Genomic DNA, 21,761 nt, shown 5'->3' on the forward strand with positions numbered 1-21,761 from the left:
TTAAGGAGCCACGGGCTGAGATAAGACATCTATAATGTCTGTCAGGCTGTAACCCTTGACCAGGCACTGGGACGTGATGCTAACAATCGCCCACGCATGTTTCTAAAGTCAAGAAATGCGTGTTATGTTAAGTGTGTTATGTTGAGAAAAATATCTCACACTGGAATTCCTTAGAGGTGAAACAAAAAGAGCAGCATACGTTACAGAAGAGCGCATCATAAAGAAAAAAACGCAGACATGAAGGATGCACACTCACAAGTAAAAGGCGAGGGAGGCGACCTGTTGTTGTAGCAGGAGGACAAAAAACAAATAGGAATACTTCTCCGAAGCTCAATTCAAAGAGACACCTAACTTAAAGGCATGAGAAAAGATTCTCAGACTGGCTCCCATCGGAGCAAGCATGCAGTGAGTCATGGCAGCTTTGGCAAACAATGTTGTCTGGCGTGACTCATAACCACTGACTGTGGGTATCCAGAACACGTGGATGGGCACATAATGTGCAAGTCCGGGCAAAGGGCTGCATCCAGCCTGACAGCCAGGTACAACTGGATAAACCCTTTGATCCATCTCACACCGGACCAACCCCTCCACCCAACTGCCGTGAATGCACGTGTTTGCATGCGTTTTGCTTTCCTTTGCACGTTTTTTTTTTTTTTTTGCTCCGCTGTGTCCGGATTGGTCCATTAAACCTGCAGCAGGATCCTGCTCCTTCACCCGTTCACATGGACATATGCTTGTGTGATTAACAGCCCACGGCGTGAGTCATTGAGTCAATATGCAGGTTGTCTTCTTGTCTTTGGCACTGAACAGTTCAACAGACTGTCAAATTCTCCCTCCACCAGCTGAGAAGTGACTGTGTTAACTAGGGTTATTTATTTTTTGATGGTTGGTTTCAAGGTTCGAACACACGCACAAACGCACACACCTGTCACCCGGGCAGTTGCGGATGCAGTCTTTGCATATCCTGTTTTACTTTTTTAAACAGGATTTAAAGATTGTTATCATTAAAGATGTGTATGTCACATGCCACACGTGTCATGTACCCTGTGACATGTGACTCCTGCCATTTGAGCCACTGCCAAGGGAATGTTAGGCTGGGCCGGTTGGTTTGATTGAGGGTGCTCGGGCCGAGAGGAAGATTGACCGTACGGACTAAAGATGAATGACTCAACCCTCAAGAACATTCGGTACTCATGTTTGAAGCTCTCTGTTGTTTAACTGTGTGTTACCGATTTGTCAGATTGAATGTGACCATTCCTGCTGATGCCTTTGCGGAAATGAAAAGAAAAACACCTGCCCGACAATCTTTGGTCCTTTGAGGCTACGGCTTCTGAGTTTTTAACAATGAGGAATAATCTGTTAGTGGCGTGACATGATTTAAATCGTCTTCAGTGTAAGTTTCTTCTCTTGCTTCTGGAATGTTCCTGAATTAAATGACTTAAAACAAGAAGAGTAATGTGTTACAGTCACTGGTACCGGGTGCCTCGGCTGCATCTTAAGTTTAAGAGAAATATTCATCACATTCATTCTCTGCAGATGTAGAGCAACAACAAAATAAGTTCAACTGAAGATTAAACGTATTTGACATTCTGTACAGGATGTTGTTTTCACACTTATAGCAAACTTTTCTGAAGTGAAGGCATGCAGATGCAAAAAATGCATGAGTCTTTTTTGTAATTTCAGTTATTTTTCAGTCATTTTTTTGTACAAAAAAGGTTACACAGTTTTTAAAGTGTAGGCATAAAAAAAACATCAGGTGGAAGCTTGAGAGAGAATGAGATAGAGGTCAATGAGGGTTTGCGGATGACACCACCCTGATCTCTGGTGGGGATGAGTCCGCCTACAGGTGGGAGTCTGACCATCTGGTGTCGTGGTGCAGCCAGAACAACCTGGAGCTCAACGCTCTAAAGACAGTGGAGGTGGTTGTGGATTTCCGGCGGAACAGAGCCGGAAATCCAGGATTCCTCATCTCCATCATCACCCAAGACCTCAAGTGGGAGCTGAACATCAGCTCCATCACCAAGAAGGCTCAGCAGAGATTGTTCTTCCTGAGGCAGCTGAAGAAATTCAACCTGCCAAAGACGATGATGGTCCACTTCTACACGGCCATCATCGAGTCCATCCTCTGCTTCTCCATCACCGTCTGGTACGCTGCAGCCACAGCCAAGGACAAGGGCAGGCTGCAGCGTGTCATCCGCTCTGCAGAGAGGGTGATCGGCTGCAATCTGCCGTCCCTGCAGGACTTGTTCGCTTCCAGGTCTCTGAAGCGAGCTAAAAAGATCGTAGCCGTCGTCACTCGTCACTTTGTTACTTCGCTAGTGCACTTTATGCTTAATATTTTTTAACTTTAATATTAACATTTTTTAACTCTAACTTTATTCTATTGTTGTATACTAACCCATAGCCTTATTCTACTAACCCATTGCATTAGCATTTCATTTTACTTTATTTAATTACTTGTGCACTGCTGTCACGCACCAATCGCCAAGACAAATTCCTTGTATGTTCGACATATTTTGGCAATAAATGTTTCCTGATTCCTGATTCCTGATGAGGCTTGCTCAGGTCTCGCAGAATTACGAGGTCATTCATTCCTTAATCCACAAAATCTTTCTAAGGGTTTTATGTATCTCACCTGCTTGCCCCAGATTTGAATGAACAGGTACAATAAACAGTATTTGAGTCTTAATGCTCTCAGCACAGCTGCTCCATGTCGAAGCCATGTTGGAAAAAATGTATCTACAGCCAAGAAGTTGTTCTAGTTATAAGTTATGAGACTAATAGGAAAATCCTAATCAAAAACACATGGATGAACCTTAATAAACCAACTGCTGCGATCAGGAATCAGGAATCAGGAAACATTTATTGCCAAAATATGTCGGACATACAAGGAATTTGACTTGGCGGTTGGTGCGTGACAGTAGACAGTATGACAATAGACGACAAGACAGCAGTGCACGAGTAATAAAGTAAAATAATGTGAACTTCTAGGTCGAAGGAAGGTTGTTTCGCAATGGTTAACAATCATTTTAATTTTGAATGGCCGCGTTCTTGTGTACATGTGTCATCTGCTACCGTATATACTGGTATTCACATCAATCTCCACCATCCACCCCCCCTCCACTGTTGTTTTAAAATACATTTCCTGGAATGATAAGAATCATCACTTGGGAGGCAAATTGATAGCAGATTTTGTCACTTTTTCTGTCAACCCATAATAAAGACATAAAAGAATCAAACTTCATGAATGTTTTTTGTGACAACAAAGTATCTGTTCCATTCACTCTATCAGTGAAAAATCAGAGTTCTTGTGTACATGTGTCATCTGCTACCGTATTTACACAGAAAATTCTCGCCACCGTGACTTGAAAGTGTGGTTACGAGTCTTGACCTCCTTCTGCGGTCACTCAGGGTCCGAAGATGAGGAGGAGGTCCCCGGGGTCCTGGGCCGGTCATTCACTGGACACCGCAGCTCAGAGGTCTATAGCAGAGAATAGGATACGTTCTTTTTCTCCAGGGTCGCGTAAACACCAGCTCCAGACCCGAGTGGGATCAAAGTGCTCATTAAAGAAGCCCACAACCCTGAGAAATGGCAGACAAATAGCAGCCCATGGTGGCGCGCAAAACACTAAATTTAGAACAAGGGTATGTATTCATTTCCCAGCAATGGGGTGTCTTAGGCAATTGCCATTGAGCAACGACAGTAATGTTTTTTAAAGCTACAGTAACGGATGGCGGAGTTTGGATGCAGATAAAAAAGGAGCAATGCGTTAAACTAAGATAAGATTAAACTTTATTAATCCCCAAATAAATGATTGTGCCAGATATTCGTTAAAAATCACTTCAAAATAAAAGCAAATAACAATAGGATGTAAATTATAAACACATACAGTACGGAAAATAGACATTAGAAATGCTACTGAAAAAATACTGACACCATTGCAAAATAAAATACTATTATAGTAGTAAGAGTGATGTGAATGATTAAAGGAAACACAACAAAGAAAACAACAAGCAGGATCTGATTCTGAGGTGTGGTTTCTTCCACAGGACCTGGAGGACGATTTACGCTGAGCAGCACACCTTTGACCTGTCCACAGTCTACTAAACTCTAAATGGACGGAAACATCTGTGATGCAGGATTCGGATGTTTGAAAATTCTGAACTTTGATTGAACCTAAAAACAAACGTCACACGCTTTGAAAAGAAAATACTGCAGCTCAGTGTTAAGATATTTATTTCAAATGTCGCTGAACTAGGGGTACTAAAAAAAGGAAATTAAAAGTTGTATTCAAGAAAAAAAAAACAGACCTGCCAGCCATTCATTGCACAGTTGAGCTCGCGCATGATCAACAAGTCTATAAACAGGTGACCATACCTCCAGTTAAAACAACACACACTCATAATGAAAGAAAATGTGCATTGCATCTAATTTTCATTCCACGGAGGTGTCGTAGTTTCTGCTCATTTAACGGTTTCGCCCGGCTGGGTTGAAATGGTGGAAATGCAGCGTTTTGTGTGCGCAGAAACAGAAACACTGAGGCATCTGTTACAAGCGGGTGAACACAGGAGTGCGATTCACTGATTCAAATTGATGTTTTTCTTTCAGAGGTTCAAACGGGCCCTTTCTGTGGACTGGCATGATAGAGAAAACAAATCTTTCATGTGGCTTCTGAGTGAAAGCAAAAAAACACAAAAAGCAAAAAAATGACATTTCACCGCTTACGGGTTTCTCATGGGCTCAATTAGAGAATTGTTAACATTTGTCCGAGGACAATAGGTTTTCCAGGTCTGAACACAAATCCTAGCGGCCCCGTGTAAACAGAGGGAACAAAACAATTTGGACTCATCCGTTGATTTAGATTTCTATTCGAGTCTTTGTGATTATGGCTTTCCCACCATCGCTCTGTAATTATATCGGCCTGAGCAGTAAGGTTCCCATTACAAGCGCGGTTATCAACATGTGTGCGAGAGCAAGTGAGAATGTGTGACAGTGAGTGCACGTGACGGGCAGCAGATGACTTACAGGCTGAGCGTGCCTGTGGTTGACCTGTTGCCATTAACGTCCACTGTGGAGGCTCAATCATCAGAAAAAAAAAATCTCTGGTTAGAAAATGTGCAACACGATCGCATTGATGACAGGCGCACACTTTTGTCAGCATTTGAAAATAACAAAACACATTTACTGTATTTAAAATCTGGCTGACGGGAAGTTTAAAGTTCTTGTTTTGTACATGATTCATGTTTTACTCCATGCTGGGGTTTTTTTATTTGGTGTTACAGTCGAGTCTATCAAAAAAACTTTACCTAGAGAGTATTTTATATATATCATCACACGGCAATACATTTTTTAACTACATAATCTATTTACTTCTAGTCATTGACATTTCTGTGTTGGTGGATTTGGTTACAACTGTGGTTACTGGTGATAACAATAAGTGTGTTTTAATGATACAAGTCCAAAATCACACCCCACTGGTGCAGGTGGTTTAGTACGCCTGTGTAATTTTTATTATATCTGAGGTATTGTATTTTCAGATTTGAAAGTAGTGCACAACAAACATTGTCTTTGTAATGATGTGGAATGTTGTGAGCTTCAATCGGGTGTTTGGAACTTTCTTCCACCGCTGATGTTGGTGTTTGTGAGTCAGAACGGCCTAAAAAATAGTATTAGGCAAAATCCTGTTCCCTGCGTCCAACGGAAGGACATTGGTGGAGAAACACAGGCGTTTAGCTTCTAGGTAAAACCACATTTTAACCGTGGAATGTTGGATTCTCCAGAGAGGTCATCAGTTAAACGGAGGACAGGTCTGAGTTTTAGTTTCCTTAAGCTCCAGAGACAGCGCCAACAGTCCCACTTTTTAAGTGTAGATAGAGATATTCCCTGATGAAGCTCAGACAGGCCTAACCCTGAATGATGAATTAGGCCATTCACCTTTCCCAATTCCACACAGGCCCCTGTGTGTTTTGTCACATGAAAACACAAGGTTGCCTCTTGTACACCAGGCTCAAGTATGTAAAAACAGAGGAAATGGCTGAAAGAAAAGGTGTCATTTTTCCTCATTTCTGTGTGTGTGTGTGTTGTGCGCAACTGGGAGTTGGGTGAGTGAGAAAAAGTGAGAGCGGCTGCCTGCGTGAGAGGCACGTGAAGGGAAAGTGAGAGCGAAGGAGGGAGAAAGAGAAACCTGCCTCTAATTCGCTGATCTCAGCTGATTACATTTTCCCGTCCAGACGGTAGACATTCCTCCGACCTGTGGCCGCAACCATCGGGCCCCTCGGTTTTAACTCCGCAGCAGATTCCCAATAGATTTAAACAAGCGTGAGTCTATGCATGCCGCAGAAACAGGTGGGCGTCCGGGTTGGGGGGGGGAGGGAGGGGGGAGGACTGGTCACCACAAAAAACCCTATCGGAGGTCAACGGACAGGAAATCTCTCGAGGGACACCACGGCCCTTCCTGGATGTGTGTGGAGGATCCACACGCATGCAGGAATGTACGTCTTATTTTCTCCCAGACATCAGAAGGGAGAAGAAAAAAAAAAAATCCCTTCCGCGGTTTCTGTTTATTTAGACGTCTGTGAAAAGACAACATCTTTGCCACAAGGAGTTACACATCAGATCTGTTTGCTGCCCTAAACACAGCGTTTGAATGTGATCTCCCTGGGTTGTTCAGAGAGAAGCTGCCTTTCCCACTGGGAGCACATTACTTCACTTTCCTGATCTGCCCCGGTGACACTGGACCCGTGACATGGCACAAACCCGTCCACGTTGCCTTAGTTCCCCTCCCCTTCCATCTTTGGTTCTTTTTTTTTCAAATTCTTGACCAAACTTCTTTCTTGACCAAAGTGTCCGTCACTTCTCACGACCAAGTTAAAAACAAGAACTTGCATATCTTCCAGCAGAAATTGTCTGTAAAAGTGTGCTGTCCTATTTTAACGTTATAGTGTCTTCCCTCTACTTAGACTTGGGTGGCTTAAAGAAAAAAGAAAAATTGATATTAGAGTCAAGGTTGTACAAAACCCTAAAGGAACTAGTTTGCCAACATTAAGGACTCATCTGAAAAGGGTGAACGGGAAGGTTGCATCAAAGGACCAAGGACCACAAGGGTAGGACTTCCTCTAGACCTTTTTACTTTACCTCACATTGTGTCATTGCAATGTTCTGTGCTTTGAAACAATGGCGGGTTAGAAACTAGACACTGCGCCTTTATAATGCAAAGCTACTTTTTTTGTGTGTGTATATAACATGTTTGAGAAACATACAATATATTTCTTTAGGAAAAATCTGTTAAATAAATGCCATAGGGTAAAAAAGGCCACATTTCCCAGGTAAGTTGCATACTGTGGAAATACTCCAAGCACAAGTAGTTCAACATTGTTTTTGAGTAAATGCACTAACAGCTTTCCACCACTGCTGCGCACCCGCAAACACATAAACACACCTCAGCCCAGCAACACCATCAGTTTTTCCGCTACGGAGGCCACAAAGGTCAGGGAAACACTGACAGCATTTCAACAAACTCCCCCCTCCCCTCCCTTTCCCCGCTCCTCAGCAGGCTGCACGTTTACTATCGACAGGAAACATCTTTCACCGTAAAGGAAGTGTTACTCTCTAATTGGCCTGATGTGATTCAATGACCAGACTGCTCTCAGCCAATGGGAGGGGGCTTATTTTAAGAGGAGGTATAAAACGGAAAAGAGGACCTTCCAGAAAGCTTAGACGGCACAAAGTTCTCACACTGAATACACGGTGTGCGCTCGCCTCAACTTCTGTAAAGTTTATAAGAGTGTACATAGACGCATTACTAAGCACATTTGGTTTCATTGTTGTTTCATGGATCCCATAACACATCATGAAACCACAGTCTAAGCAAAAGAAGACGGGGGAAACCCGCAGTGCAAAGAAACTGACCCCGTTCCTGCTTGCACGCGCTGTGAACAGTGAGAAATGATCCATCCAGTTAACTGTGATATTTAAAATCAACAAACCCCCAAAGACAACCAACCCCCCCCCCCGTCCCGCCAGTGCAACCCCTCCAACCCCTCCAACCCTCCCACCAGTCAAGTTAGTTTGTTGAACCGCTCTTAGTCTGGACTCTCGCCTGCAGCTGGTTGGTCTTGTTGGGATACCAAGAGACAACACGGCTCACAGGGTCACTGAGCCACTCAAACTCCTCCACCACGTTAAGGTGGCGGTTCATGGAGGAGATGACTATGTGTATGTGCATTTATGTGTATGACTATGTGTATGTGTATTTACGTGTATTTATGTGTATGACTATGTGTATGTGTATTTACGTGTATTTGCGTGTATTTATGTGTATGACTATGTGTATGTGTATTTACGAGTATTTATGTGTATGACTATGTGTATGTGTATTTACGTGTATTTATGTGTATGACTATGTGTATGTGAATTTACGTGTATTTATGTGTATGACTATGTGTATGTGTATTTACGTGTATTTGCGTGTATTTATGTGTATTTATGTGTATGACTATGTGTATGTGTATTTACGTGTATTTGCGTGTATTTATGTGTATGACTATGTGTATGTGTATTTACGTGTATTTACATGTATTTATGTGTATGACTATGTGTATCTATGTTTATGTGTGTGTGTGGTTTAAGTGAGGTGTTTCTACTGGTGTCCAGTCTGTGATGTTCAGCCCTTGAAGGTATTATTCTTCCTCTTCTCTTCTTTGATTTTTCTTTCCAACCTCTTAACGTCCTTGCACAGCCTTTTGCGCTTCATCTTGGTCAATTCTGTCTTTCTGTCTTGCATCTTTCTTCCGAAGAGGCCCCTCTTCTTCTTCTTCATGTCCAGACAGATGTTTTCAAGGAGCGTGTTTTCTTTCCGCAACTGTTTCACATCTTTGATCACGATATGATTTTGTTCGGTCATCACGTCCACCTCTTGGAGTAGGCTGGCTATGAGGTATGCGTCCTTCTTTTGTTTCTCAGACGTACTATCCCTGCAGTGCTTTAGCTGTTTGTATTCTTCCTCCAACTGGTGCTGGTTGGCCCACTGCATGTTCAACTGCTCCTCTAGAGCAATGTTGTTGGCGCACAGTCCTGCTATTCTGGTCTCGTAGCTGTTTTGTTTCTCAGACGTGCTATCTTTCCAGTGCTTTAGCTGTTGGTTTTCTTCCTCCAACTGGAAGTGGTTGGCCAACTGCACGACCATCTGATCCTCTAGAGCAATGTTGTCGGCGACCAGTCCTACTATTCTGGTCTCGTAGCTGTCTTGTTTCTCAGGCATACTATCCCTCCAGTGCTTTAGCTGTTTGTTTTCTTCCTCCAACTGGTGGTGGTTGGCCCACTGCTTGTTCAACTGATCCTCTAGAGAAATTTTGTCGGCGTACAGTCCTGCTATTCTGGCCTTATAGACGTCTTGTTTGTAGTTCAGTTCTTTGCCAATCCATCTCTCCAGATCTTTGAATTTCTCTTCCTCGCTGATGAGCTGTTGTTGAGTCATACTCAGCTTATGTGAGATGCTTTCCTTCTCTTTGTTGACTTCCACGATCTCATTGATCTTCTGGAGCATCAGATTCTCAACCTCGGTGATCAGCTGCTGGTGCTGTACCTGAAGGGCTCCCAGCGCCTCTTGTTTTAGGGCGAGGTCTTGGGTAGTCTTTTTCTCCAGATCCTCGTACCTCTGTTGCCAGCTCTCGTTGCTAAAACCCTCATTCTTCTTGAAGAGGTCAAGGATCTGGCTAATTTGTTCGGAAAGTTTGTCCTCATACTCTTGAACCATCCTCTCCTTCTCCTGGTGATGGATGAGCTGGGCTTCAGCCATCTTTTCTTCTTGTACTCTCAGACGCTCCAGCAGGTGGAGGTTTTGGGACTGCATCTCTCGGCTGTTGTTGGCTTCAGCCATGGACATATGCTGACTCTCCAGGATCTTGATCCTCTCGTTGGCGGCCTCCAGACTTTTCTTCAGATGGGCGGTTGCCAGTTTCCCATCTTTGATGACAAGGCAAAAACTGTCCCTCTCAATCTCAGAATCCCTCTTAAAGGACTTGAGGTCTTTCACCAGGTGGGTCAGACGGTAGACCTCATCTTTGGAACGTCTGAGTGCCTGTTTCAGATAGAATGTTTTCGGTGGAGGGCCTGGGCCACACCGAGGGGCTTCAGTCCCATATCTCTGTTCGTTTTCTTGATACATTGTATGAAGTATACTTTGTGCTGGTAAAACAATGGACTGTTGTTTTAAAATACGTTTCCTAGTCGTGAAAGACCAATCCAGCTGATAACTTAATTAATATTAAGCTATCAACTGCTTGCTAACTCGGCTTGAAACAGAATGTGTTCTAAGCATTCCAACCTCTTTGAAGACGATGTCATCGATGATGTCATTGACGATGACGATGTCATCGACGATGTCATCGACGATGTCATCGACGATGTCATTGACGATGTCATTGAGATCCAAGCAGTTGCCATGGGTACGATGTGTTCCGTTGCCGGAGAAACATTTCCATGGAAACCATTCCAGTAAAAGACATCACTGCTTGTGGGATTCTGGTTCTTTCTAGGATTTTTGACCGCTTGGGAGTCGAGAGCAGAGAAATCAAGGATGCCGATATTTATTATCTTTTATTCATACAAATGAGCATGACAAATAACATTTCCTAAAATCTTGTATGGAGGTTAAGTTATATAAAAAAAAAAAATCTGGTTTTCTGGAATGATAAGAATCATGACTTGGGGGGCAAATTGATAGCAGATTGTGTCACTTTTTCTGTCAACCCATAATTAAGTCATAAAAGAACCAAACTTCATGAATGTTTTTTGTGACACAGAAGTATCTGTTCCATTCACTCTATCAGTGAAAAATCTGACTTGTTCTTGTGTACATGTGTCATCTGCTACCGTATTTACACAGAAAATTCTCGCCATCCTGACTTGAAAGTGTGGTTACAAATTTTTATTTCTACAAGTCAGATAAAAATCTGACTTGTAGAAATAACTGGAAAACTCAAGAAAGCCATGACATTATGTCCTTTACAGGTGTATGTACACTTTTGACCACAACTGTATAATTGTACAGGGGTTTGCTTATATCAAATGTAAAAACTATGAAATTAGTCAAATAAGATGATTAAACTGCTTTCCATCTGTCAATGGGATTTGGAAAATGAAAACTCGTTATTAGGGCTGACATACCACCGCTTACATACCAACACTAGTGAAATACCAAACACTCGCTGCGCTGCGATTGAGCCTTATGATTGAATGCCGCTCGGGGACACTCCTCCGCTCGGCCTTGACTCTTCAAAAGCTACTCTGTCATCATTTTGAAAAAGTCAAGCCGTGACCTTCTTTTGAGCCTCTGAATCTAAGCTGGACTGCAGGTTTAGGTCAAAAAGAAGAACTTGCTAATTGATACATCATGGCTATTATTTTCATATCAGTATTTTGTCATTTTTTCATTAAAGTGTCAGTAAATGTTAATGGTTTCAAGCAATTAGTCATTCCATGTAGGTAGTTAGTAAGTGCACTTAATTACTGTACTTGGTTATGGTAAATGGACTGTACTTGTATAGCCCTTTTCTAGTCTTCCGACCACTCAAAGCGCTTTAACTCTACATGACATTCACACCCATTCATACACTGATGACAGGAGGAGCACACACAGTGACACCTGCCCATCAGTAACTAACATCCACACACTGTAGTTCCAGCTACAGGAGCAATGTTGGGTTAAGTGTCTTGCCCAAGGACACACAGGGCCTGGGATCAAACCGCCAACCCTCTGATTGGAGGACGACCGTGCTCATCTAAAGTCACCGAACAGGACACCCTTGTCCTGTGTCAGATGTTCACAGTTCACAGAGACTATACTACTACTAATATTCATTTCAACCAGAAAGAAAGAATACTTTTCGGTTGATTTTTTTCCTCCTGTCCCATTAACATTTTTACAGAAAGTAACGTGTAACTGAATTTGATGTACTGAAACTAGATTGACGGTTTAATGCCTCTTGATACTAATGATTATAAAGTCACATATAGCTCAGTCGTAGGGGCGATTTCTTTCTTCAGGATAATTGTAAGCACTTTTAGATATAAATACGTTTGCTCTTGTAGTATTAGTATTATCATCAGGTGAATGAGAGTCATGTGGACGTGTTTTATTTGTGCTTCCATTGTGAAGAAGGATCTTCAGCCAAGACCGAAGATCGTCTAGCCGCCAAATGTCTCCGATTTCTAGTAGATTGTTCAGTAGCAGGTAACAACAGGGTTGGGTGGAAAACCCTCAATGTGGGCGCACAAATTCTAGGTCAAGTGGAGATGAAGGGGATCTATTTTGAGCTAAATGCGCTGTTTATCTCTGAGTGTAAAACCAGTGGGGAACCTCTTACCCCACAAGTCAGGCCCACTTCTCTAATTTGTGGCGCATGCGGCTACCTATGTGATGCGGTTGCTAGATTATATGTTTTCTCTTTCTCTTTTGTTAGTTTTTGTCTGTGTGTTTGTGTGTGTCTGTGTGTGTGTGGATGATACAAAACCACTACCAAATTTATGAGTGGTTGAGTATGAACTTGATACAATGCAAATCCCTCATCAGAGCATCAAATGCTTAGAACAGAAGAAGAAAAAGTCCTTCCAGGCTAACGTTGTTTCAGTCAGGCTTGTGCAATGCATATAAATCTTAGCACGAGTATAAATCTTAGCATGATTGATATCAGAGCCAGGAAGAACAAGTGATGGCCAGGCAGTCTCTCTGGCTCACTCAGACACACGCGTGATAAACACAACTGGTGTGCATGTGTTCTTGTGAATCCCTGATTTTAAAGACAGCTTTCGCAAAAGGAGAGACGCAGAGATGAAGAAACAATGTGAGCGTAGCTCTCGCGTGTTATGATTGTGCGTATAAGACAAAGAAGCTCCAACAAATATCAACCAGACAAAAAGAGGACGCACATTTTCTTCCATCACACCATCCCCCCATAGAGACGACCACTCACACGTAAAAACCACAGGCTGCACTTGCACAAAAAAGCACGCAGCTGCAACCGTTATTGGTGTATTCTTTTAAAGAAACTTAAGATAGGATTTGCAGCTCAAAGGTGATTCACGGAAAGTAGAGAGCAGCTGTGATTGCAAGCCTCCTCAGATTGCGTTAAGCCACAACAGACAAACGTTTGTGCTTACACACGAAACACACAAACTTCAGGAAATTATGGCCAAACTGTGAGAGGATTCACTATTCAAAAAAACAGGAAGCGGTTACCAGCTGCATTAAACCAGAATTCACCTCTGCTATAATACCACACAAAGTGCACTGACAACCTTCCATATCTGACTACTTTTCAAACTCTGAAGCGGAAGTGAGAATACTGTTCCACCGCATGCCCCAATTGAATTTGGATTTGCCTGAGAGATATATGTTCAAACGGGCACATTATAAAAGTTGTAATTTATGCTGGAATGCTGTTCCTCAAAGAAGCAGCTCTTAGTCATGAGAAAGTTGTACTAACTCACATGCACTTTTGTCAATGGACATCTCTGCACCTTTAACAGAAGAATTTCTGAAGTGCGTAATATGCCGAGCAGGTAGATTAGCGAAGGCTTATTCTACTGCACCTTGTGTGTGTGTGCGCCTCAGGTTAAATAGAGCAGCTGCATTGGAGAATGTCACCCGGAGCTGCGGGGCTCCCCTTCCAAATGAGCACACATGCATTTACGGATCAAGAGTGTGTTTATCCCCTCGGCCTGTAGCGGGTTGAAGTGCGGGACCCGTCCCGCTGCAGAGAAGTGCCCGGGCACGCTGATTACAGCGAGGGCTTTGAAGGGAACAAAAAGAAAAGAAAAAAGGGGAACTAACAGGGAGCCAAGAGTCATTATCTGAGCGTTTAGCGTCAACGGCTCAACGCACAGGCAGCGGGTCTCGTGAGGAGACGCTGCGAGTAAAGGTTCTGACAGCTGAGCACAGCTTTAAACAAGACGGGCCTAACGAGTGCTCAAGACAGAGCTCAGGTGAGCTTTAAGTGGTCAGTCAAGGTCGAGAGGTTAGGCCCCCTCGAGCTCTCCAGAGGTCGTGGACTCAAGAGAAGCAGCCACTTTGACCTGTGACCTTTCGAGACGCGGTCACAGGTTCGGCTTTTGAGGAGCGAGAGTTGCTCTGCGTCGGCTCACCTCACTTTGTCAGAGCACAAGCCGTTGCTAAGCACTGGGTGTGTGTGTTTGTGTGTGTGTGTGTGTGTGCCTGCGTACTCACTATCCAATGCAGCAGCACAAGATCATCCCATATTTTGGGAACAATTGGTCGATGAATAAGAGAATCATGAAACAATGCGCCGCTGTTGCGTCAACACTCCGTCCATGTAGTAATAACTTTCCATTCTCAAGCAAAGCTGACCCTGCTTTGACGTATCACAAAAATGGCGTTCAGATGCCTGATGTCGCCATCTTCTGAGACATTTCAACTTATACTATTAATTTAGTTTTCACTCCTCAGCTTCTCAGCTATGATAAGAACCAGCAGCCATCTATTTCCACACCACCAACCACCCATAAATTACAGCCTGATCAATGGAGGGGCCCTCTCAGGAAGTGAGGGAAGGGGAATAGATGACACAAGAGATACGGTTTATTAAAGAGCAGCAGGGAGAAGGTGGAGTTTGAAGTTATCCAGTCGGGGGAGGCCCCCGAGCCATTACAGTAGGTTAATTATACCTCAGTTGAAGTGTTAAATAGACCAGTAACCTGCTCTTTGGGGCCTTTTATTGAAGCCAGGTGTAGTAAATAAATCCATTAGGTTTGCAGCTACACAAGTGATGAGTCACTTTGCCTCTTGGGAGGGTTTTCAAAGCTGTCTATGACTTTATGTTGAGGACAGTGAGAGCAGTTGTAGTTGTGGTATAATAGTAAAATAATAGCGTATTTAAAGTAGATGAAAATCCTCCAACTGTTAGCGACTATGTAATGATTCAGATCAGTAGCCACAAAAGAAACTGCTGAAAGTTGGAGAGGAAACCGACATGCGGCAAACCACGCTCTCTGTTGAGGTAACACACTTCACGAAAGATGAACTGAATGTTTTTGCATTGCTGCGTATTCGCTCTGTGCATCGTGGACCCACCTGGGAGGCTGACAAAACCGCACTACAAACACCGATTCCTGTCAGCGCGCTCAGAATGAAAGACGGACACATCAAAATAAGAATGCCGCGCGTGCCAAATGTTCGGTACGCACCGGATCTCGTTTGTTTGTCAACCACAGGTTGATATCTTCTCTGCCGTTTTGCAACCAAACCCCAAAATCTAAATTACTCAGTTGTACACACACCCTCGACACCTGAATCCTCCCTTTAACTGTCTTAACTGTCCAAAGTAGAAAAGACACTGATTTACTTCTGTCACACCCAGAAATTCATTCTTCAGATGTGCGTTTGTCATTACGAAACTCACATAATCACATTATTCCATGAGAATCTATTTCCCTTTGTGTGTCTACGTATGCTTCACTAGATTTCACCCGTTAGAAAACTGGGTGTTTTATGGCCGAGACCTGGGGTTAATGTTCCTGTCCTCCTTTGAGATAGCATCTGTAATGTGTGCAGAGGAACCTGCCCCCCCCCACACACCCACACACACACAGACACACAGTTACACAGCGGGGTGAGTTTTCGACTTGAGACAAGAGGGAGGACAGACTTCATCTATCTGAGATAGATAGATAGATAGATAGATCGACTCAAAAGTCTTTCCCAAATGTCTAATAATTATACTCGTTAGTTTTAACAAAAGACTTGATTTGATCATATTTGGGTTCCAGTGTTCCAAAATTCACTCCGTGTTGCTCGAGCAGTGTGGGGAAGGCTTGATTTCACATTACGATGACTTCTACTCACGTCACCATCACATCACAAGCCTCAGTGCCCCAAAGACTCCCCAGTAACAATGACAGTGTAGGTTAAAAATTGCATCAAGCTTGTTTTCAATGTCATCCCTTTTCAAAAAAAAAAAAAAAAAAACACGACTCAATTCAGGAGTCCGGGATCAATGTCCGCTCTCTGAGAGAGCGGTGGTTCTGTGAAAACAGACGAGTGCACTCAAGGAATCGTAACCAGGTGTAGGCGGAAATACCTGGAGAATTCCTTGCTCCTGGAATGTTTTTATTAGCCTTTTTACAAATGTCGCCATTTCGAGGTGTGTACACTATAAAGTGCACTGCAGGCCGGATCACTCCATCAAGCGGCGCGGGGCTTCAATGGGGAACCTGTGTTGAAGCTGGGGTGATGCTATTTGAACAGCTGGCACAGTTTAGCTCGGCATGTTCGAATGTGCACGGGTTCCAAACTGTCGTACCACACTGAGGGGGGAAAAAAAACACAGGCCTCCGCGAGCTTTCATCAGGATGGAATACTTTATACAGTGTCTTTATACTGGAGGTGTTGATCGAACCGTGGAGTTAACCCTCTGACATGGATGTGTCAGACGTCACTGCAAACAAAACAGAAAATGACTTGACAATGCCTGTCCACGTTGTGCAGTTAAAACATGAGGTTTAAAACAGGAGCTTCGTTCCTGGAAAACAAGGGAAGCGAGAAATTGAAAACACTTTTGCGAAAAACAGTCTCACATTTGCACAGGTGTGCTATCAGGTCAGTGCAAGTTTTAGTGGCGTGTGTTTGGCAAAGTAGTGAGAGTATGGCTCGATAAATTATACAACCGTCATTGTGCGACACAAGTTGTTTGAGAGTTTGTAAATGGATGTTTTTGTTTCATTTTGCAGCTATCTGTCTATGTTTATGTTTAGTGCACCGTGAAGGAAGGCCAAAAAAACCAACTATGCTTTCTTCAAGGCAGCATGACAAGAATGTATATTAACTTTTTACTTCCCAACATGAGTCTGGTCAGCACTTTGAATTGTCACGTGTCCAAAGGCCTCTCTGAAACTTTCCAGTCTTTTCAGAGTGGCCCACTACAAGCCCCTGAGAGCCTGCCCGTTCTCATTTATCAAATAAAAAGCACCTTTCTTAGCACTTCGGAGAGGAAAAAAACAACATTTCCACAGCCAGTGAAGCCGTGCGTGTGTGTATGTGTGAGTGTGTGTGTGTGGTATGACGAGTGAGAGCGGTGTGATTCCTGGTGTTAACAGCTAATAAATTGGGGCCCATCCCCCGGCGCTCTACCGGCTCAATTATATCCACATGTAGCCATTATGCCTGCCATGTTAGCCCGAGTGAGCTGCATATTTTTAAAAGGTAGGTTTCCATAACACTTGCTGAGAGCCGCACAGGTTGCCGAGACACATGCACGATTCTATAGAAGCCAGACACCGGCTGTTTTAATGCAAAGGTGTTGTGGAACGCGGCGGGTTTGTATGCTTTGTTTTCAAAAGTTCTCGCCTCAGTTATGTGTGAAGAGACAATAAACAGGTTCAAGCTGCTTCGACCAGCACACAGAACTTGTATTATTTGTTCCAACTTTTCTCCGGGGAAACACAAGAGGGTTTTCCTCAGGTATTTTATATGTTTTTGCCCTAGAAGTTTTCTACAATACACCAGACATGCACTCAGCTGCTAGTTTATATGTGCACCCAAGTTAAAAGTAATGCAGTTGAATACACCATCCATCTCTTATGATGGTTAACATTCAACTATTTAACTGAGGTTTATGGTAAGTTTCCTCAAACTTAACTAACTTTATTTTACACAATTCTGTGTTTGAGTGGCAAACAACTGGAAGGAGTTGAATCGGTCTCCCTGTATTCTCAAGCATCAACTGCTTTTTTTCTTTTTTCATTCAGCAACAACACACACAAAAAGCTGGTGTGATGCGAAACATTATTCATAGGTGGGTGACAGTTATTTTACTGTAATCCTGAACTGTCCTTTAGTCATGCTAAAGAAACCTTGTTGAATCCTCCCCGGCACCACAAATATGTGTCCGGGTCTGCCTGCCCGGTGCTGTTTTTTTAACAAACGTTTGAGGGTTTCTGAAATTGGAGCAGGACCAGAGCCCGCTCTTTGAATGCCGTGCCATTGGCGCGTGCCAACCTTTTCTGCTGAACACCCCCCCCTCTCGTTCTTTTTCCAACGAGGGGGGGGTTGGGGGTGGAGAGCCTCAATGCTATCATTCTTTGATTCTGTTTGAATCTGGCCGTGTGTGAGCAGGAAAAGGATCCAAACGTGCTTCCTGAGTGGTCCTGGTAGGGGGGGCTTCATAATAAGCAAGGGGTGGGCAGTTAAAAATAACTGGACTATATAAGCCCGGAGCAGGATCCCACTCACTCTTAAACTCTCACCGACTCTCTCTCAGTCAGGACGTCCCGTGCTGGTACGCCACTGACTCTCACACTGTTTTTCCATGGAAGTTAACGGAGCCACACGAGGCAGCGCTGATGTGTCCGAGCGCCCGACGCAGGAACACTTTACAGGCCTGAAATAGACGTAATGAATGCCAGTATTCATGTCACCGATTCGACAAACACAATTACAACGTGTATGTGACAACATGAGTGTTTTTTAGCGTGGAGAATGTGAGGCATACGTCTACGTGACGAGCTGTGTCGACCCCCTCCCCTCCCCTCCCTTCTTTGGAAGCAAATATACGTCACAGTTGGTTTTCTCTCCATGACTTCACGATTCAGGAGACTGTGAGGTCTCCTTAAGGATTGGCCTCAGGTGGGGCACGTGTATTTATCTTACAAGTGTTTAAGTGAGAATAAATTGAATTGAATGTGTGCTCTTTTGTACTTTTTCTTTGGATTGCTTTCTTTCTAAGTAAGTAATTTTTTTCTGTGGGTCAAGGTGTAATTCTGTTTGTAAATAGTCTGTGTCTTTATCCAAAGTTACAGAACTGATGCTGTAATTTAAAAGATAAATGACAAAAAAAAATCTTGTGGCCAGGATCCACAGCAAAAAACGAAGATGAAAGCTTAGAATGATCAACATAACCGTCTAAGCTGTATAGGAGAAGGTTTATGTAAGGTCAAGTACATTGAGAAAACAGAATAATCTAAATAAGTAGTCGCCTCTGCAAGAATGTGTCGTGGCCTGCGAATGACTTGATGACCTGTTGATAACTTCAAAAGTCAAAAACGCCATCAAGCTTTATAAATTGTGAAATGAGAATGTGTGTTACCCAACGGTAAAGCTGTTGTGTAAATGTCAATTCAGGGAAGTGTTGTGTACGTTCTACGTTCAATCATTTCAATAGTTCCTCTTTTGAGAGAAAAGTCAGACGTGCTGGTTACATGTAGCTGCAGGTTGCGAGACTGTGTTTTCACTTGAGGACACAAGGTCAAGAATCTGAACAAGACCCTGAATCCCTACAGGCACCGAGGTGTTTATCCTGTGTTTGACCTCTGACCTCGCCGCGAAGTGGGTAAGCGATAGGAGAATTGAGCCCAACTTCTTTCAAATGTCTTCAACTAAAAACCTCGACTGAGAGATGTTTGTCATGTGGGCCGTCGCAGTCCCATCGTATGTGAGGCCCCATGTGTTCCTTCCCCCCGGTTGCCCAAATGAAATTCTCTCGTCGGGTACGCACACTTCTCCACAGGAAGTGACGGATCAGCAAGGAACACAAACCTGCCCCCTTAAGCGTCATGCCAATTATCCCGCGGCGCTTGCAGGGAAGCACCGGGCTCGCCAAATGCCGCTTTCCTTTCTGCTTTGCTCGTCCCTTTGCCTGACGACGCAGAGCGAGTCGCGTGACCGTTTCACATTGATCGAAGGCCGCTCGAGTCAAATGGGGGGAGGTTTTGATCCACCGGGTGCAGAGTTGTCTAATCTCCTATTAACCCGGTCTGAGATTGAACCGGGTGTTCACCAGCTCGACTGACCATGTAAAAAAGCCACCATTCGTCCTGTGAGTTCGGGTCAGGACTAGAAATTTTAGTTTAGTCACCGATATTAAAGTAAAGGTTGTTGAAGATAAGTAATAAAAGTCAAATAAGGTGGGTAACGTCCTTGTCGTTGTAAAGTTTAGCCACGTTATAATGAAGAGATGCGTTTGCCGTGGCCCAGTGGCTGAAAAAGGTCGATGCGTCGTTCACGACTCCTCCCGTCCACATGTCTAAGTGTACTTGAAGAGGGTTGGATATTTTGGCAAAGGAACTTGTTTGCTTTCATTCGAGCTGCAGTTTTTGTTGTTACTGCACCCCTCCCTTGACACCACAAAATTGTCATTGTTACACGTTCTGTTTGTTCGTTGATTTATGCAGATCAAACAAACAAAATGCGACATGCTAATCAGTGAGCTTTTAGGCGGATTGTTTTTGGTTACCTTCTGGCTGGCTGCTAGACTCTGTCTCCAGCCTCTATGCTAAACTAGATGGTATCACGCACATATTCCTTTAGGCAAGGCACTTAGTAAGAAAAATGTAAGTTGCTATGTAGAAATAATTAAAAACTTAAATCAGTGCTTATGAGAAGTTCATTGGCAAACAGCACGGCCACTATTCTATATGTTTTTATATTTTAAGCTCAACCAGCAAGTGACTTTCACCAGGCGACAACCTCCAACATGACTTTTAGAAAGTGAAAATATTGCGAAGGGCTTGTGATGAGACATTAGACATGAGAATTAGTTGGTGGATGACTGAAAAATGAACCTTTTTTTGGAGCTTTGCAAAGCGGTTAATGGTAGCTGGGGGAAGTGAGAGTCAGAGCACTCTCACTGGTAGCAGAGCGGGAAGACTGCTGCACAGAGCCGAGGTCAGATTCACCGGTCCGGGGTCCACACGCCGGGCCGGTCGCTTCCTCTCCGGCCTTTGCTAAGCGCCTGCCGCGTGACGCACTTTCCGCTGAACGCACAAGCAGAGATCAGGGATCAGGATGTGGAAAACCTCCCAGCTGCAGTGACAGATTTCACTGGTGACGGATGTGACGGCTCGTTGAAAGGTGATGCGTCCGTCATGTGAACTTGGTCTGTCTGTTTCTGCTCAGATCATCATCACACCGACCACTTTTATGTCTTTTTATTTTTGTTACTGCACAGAAAGAGGGTGTTTCTCCCTAAATGATGTGCAAATATTGGGTGGAAGTTACCAATTACACTGAGTGGAATTCTCAGGTGCTTACACATTACTTGGGAACTTCATCTGCCCTTTCATACTGTGACTATATCGCGTTGCACTACAGGGTGACTGAGGTGACTAAGTGGCATCGAGCAGAGCCGCCCTTCAATCATAGGATCGGCGGTTCGAGCCCCACCTCCACTGGTCCAAGTTCAATGGGTCTGAACGTTTAGTCCTGACAGGCAAGCAGCACCTCGGCTCATAGCTCGTCGTGAGGGATGAAATGTACTTTTAAAGCTGCTTGAGTGGTCGGGACCAACCTCAAGTGACCTCAGTAAACTAGAAAAGCACGTTGCAAGTAGAAAGTATTTACATATGAGGTCATTATTGTACATTTTAGACTTCTTGTTCGGGGGATTAAATCAATAAATGCACTTGATTAACTAATCGTGTGATCCAATTATGAAATATAAAAGTATGACGATTGTGAGATTCAATACAAACAGGAATGAATGTTTTTCACGCTCGCGTCATATAGAATATTTAAATGTGACATTTGAGATTGTATATGCATAACTGGCCTATTAGTTACTTTGGGAAATACCTTATTTTAACATTCAGCCTGTACATCAGTCATCATGCAAATGATTGTCAGACAATCCGCAGTCCTCGCGTCAGAAACCAGCGGATCTCTCGGCAGAAACGGCGACAAGCGCAACAGGGTTGTGATGTAAATGTGACTCCAATCGACACCGCAGCCCCCGTCCCTCACCCCCCTCACCCC

At 43.7% G+C, this 21,761-nt stretch overlaps 1 protein-coding gene across 1 annotated transcript; it reads right to left on the reverse strand.

Annotated features, from left to right (window-relative positions):
* Window positions 1-8,234: 8,234 nt before the first annotated feature.
* LOC144405521 (uncharacterized) lies at window positions 8,235-10,662 on the reverse strand. Its single transcript, XM_078099478.1, has one exon. It carries the CDS (start codon window positions 10,164-10,166, stop codon window positions 8,664-8,666), a length of 1,503 nt encoding a protein of 500 aa, XP_077955604.1. The 5' UTR covers window positions 10,167-10,662; the 3' UTR covers window positions 8,235-8,663.
* Between the last annotated feature and the right edge of the window lie 11,099 nt (window positions 10,663-21,761).

This window comes from Gasterosteus aculeatus, chromosome 3 (genome assembly GCF_964276395.1).
Source record: "Gasterosteus aculeatus chromosome 3, fGasAcu3.hap1.1, whole genome shotgun sequence".
In the NCBI taxonomy this organism is placed as follows: Eukaryota; Metazoa; Chordata; class Actinopteri; order Perciformes; family Gasterosteidae; genus Gasterosteus; species Gasterosteus aculeatus.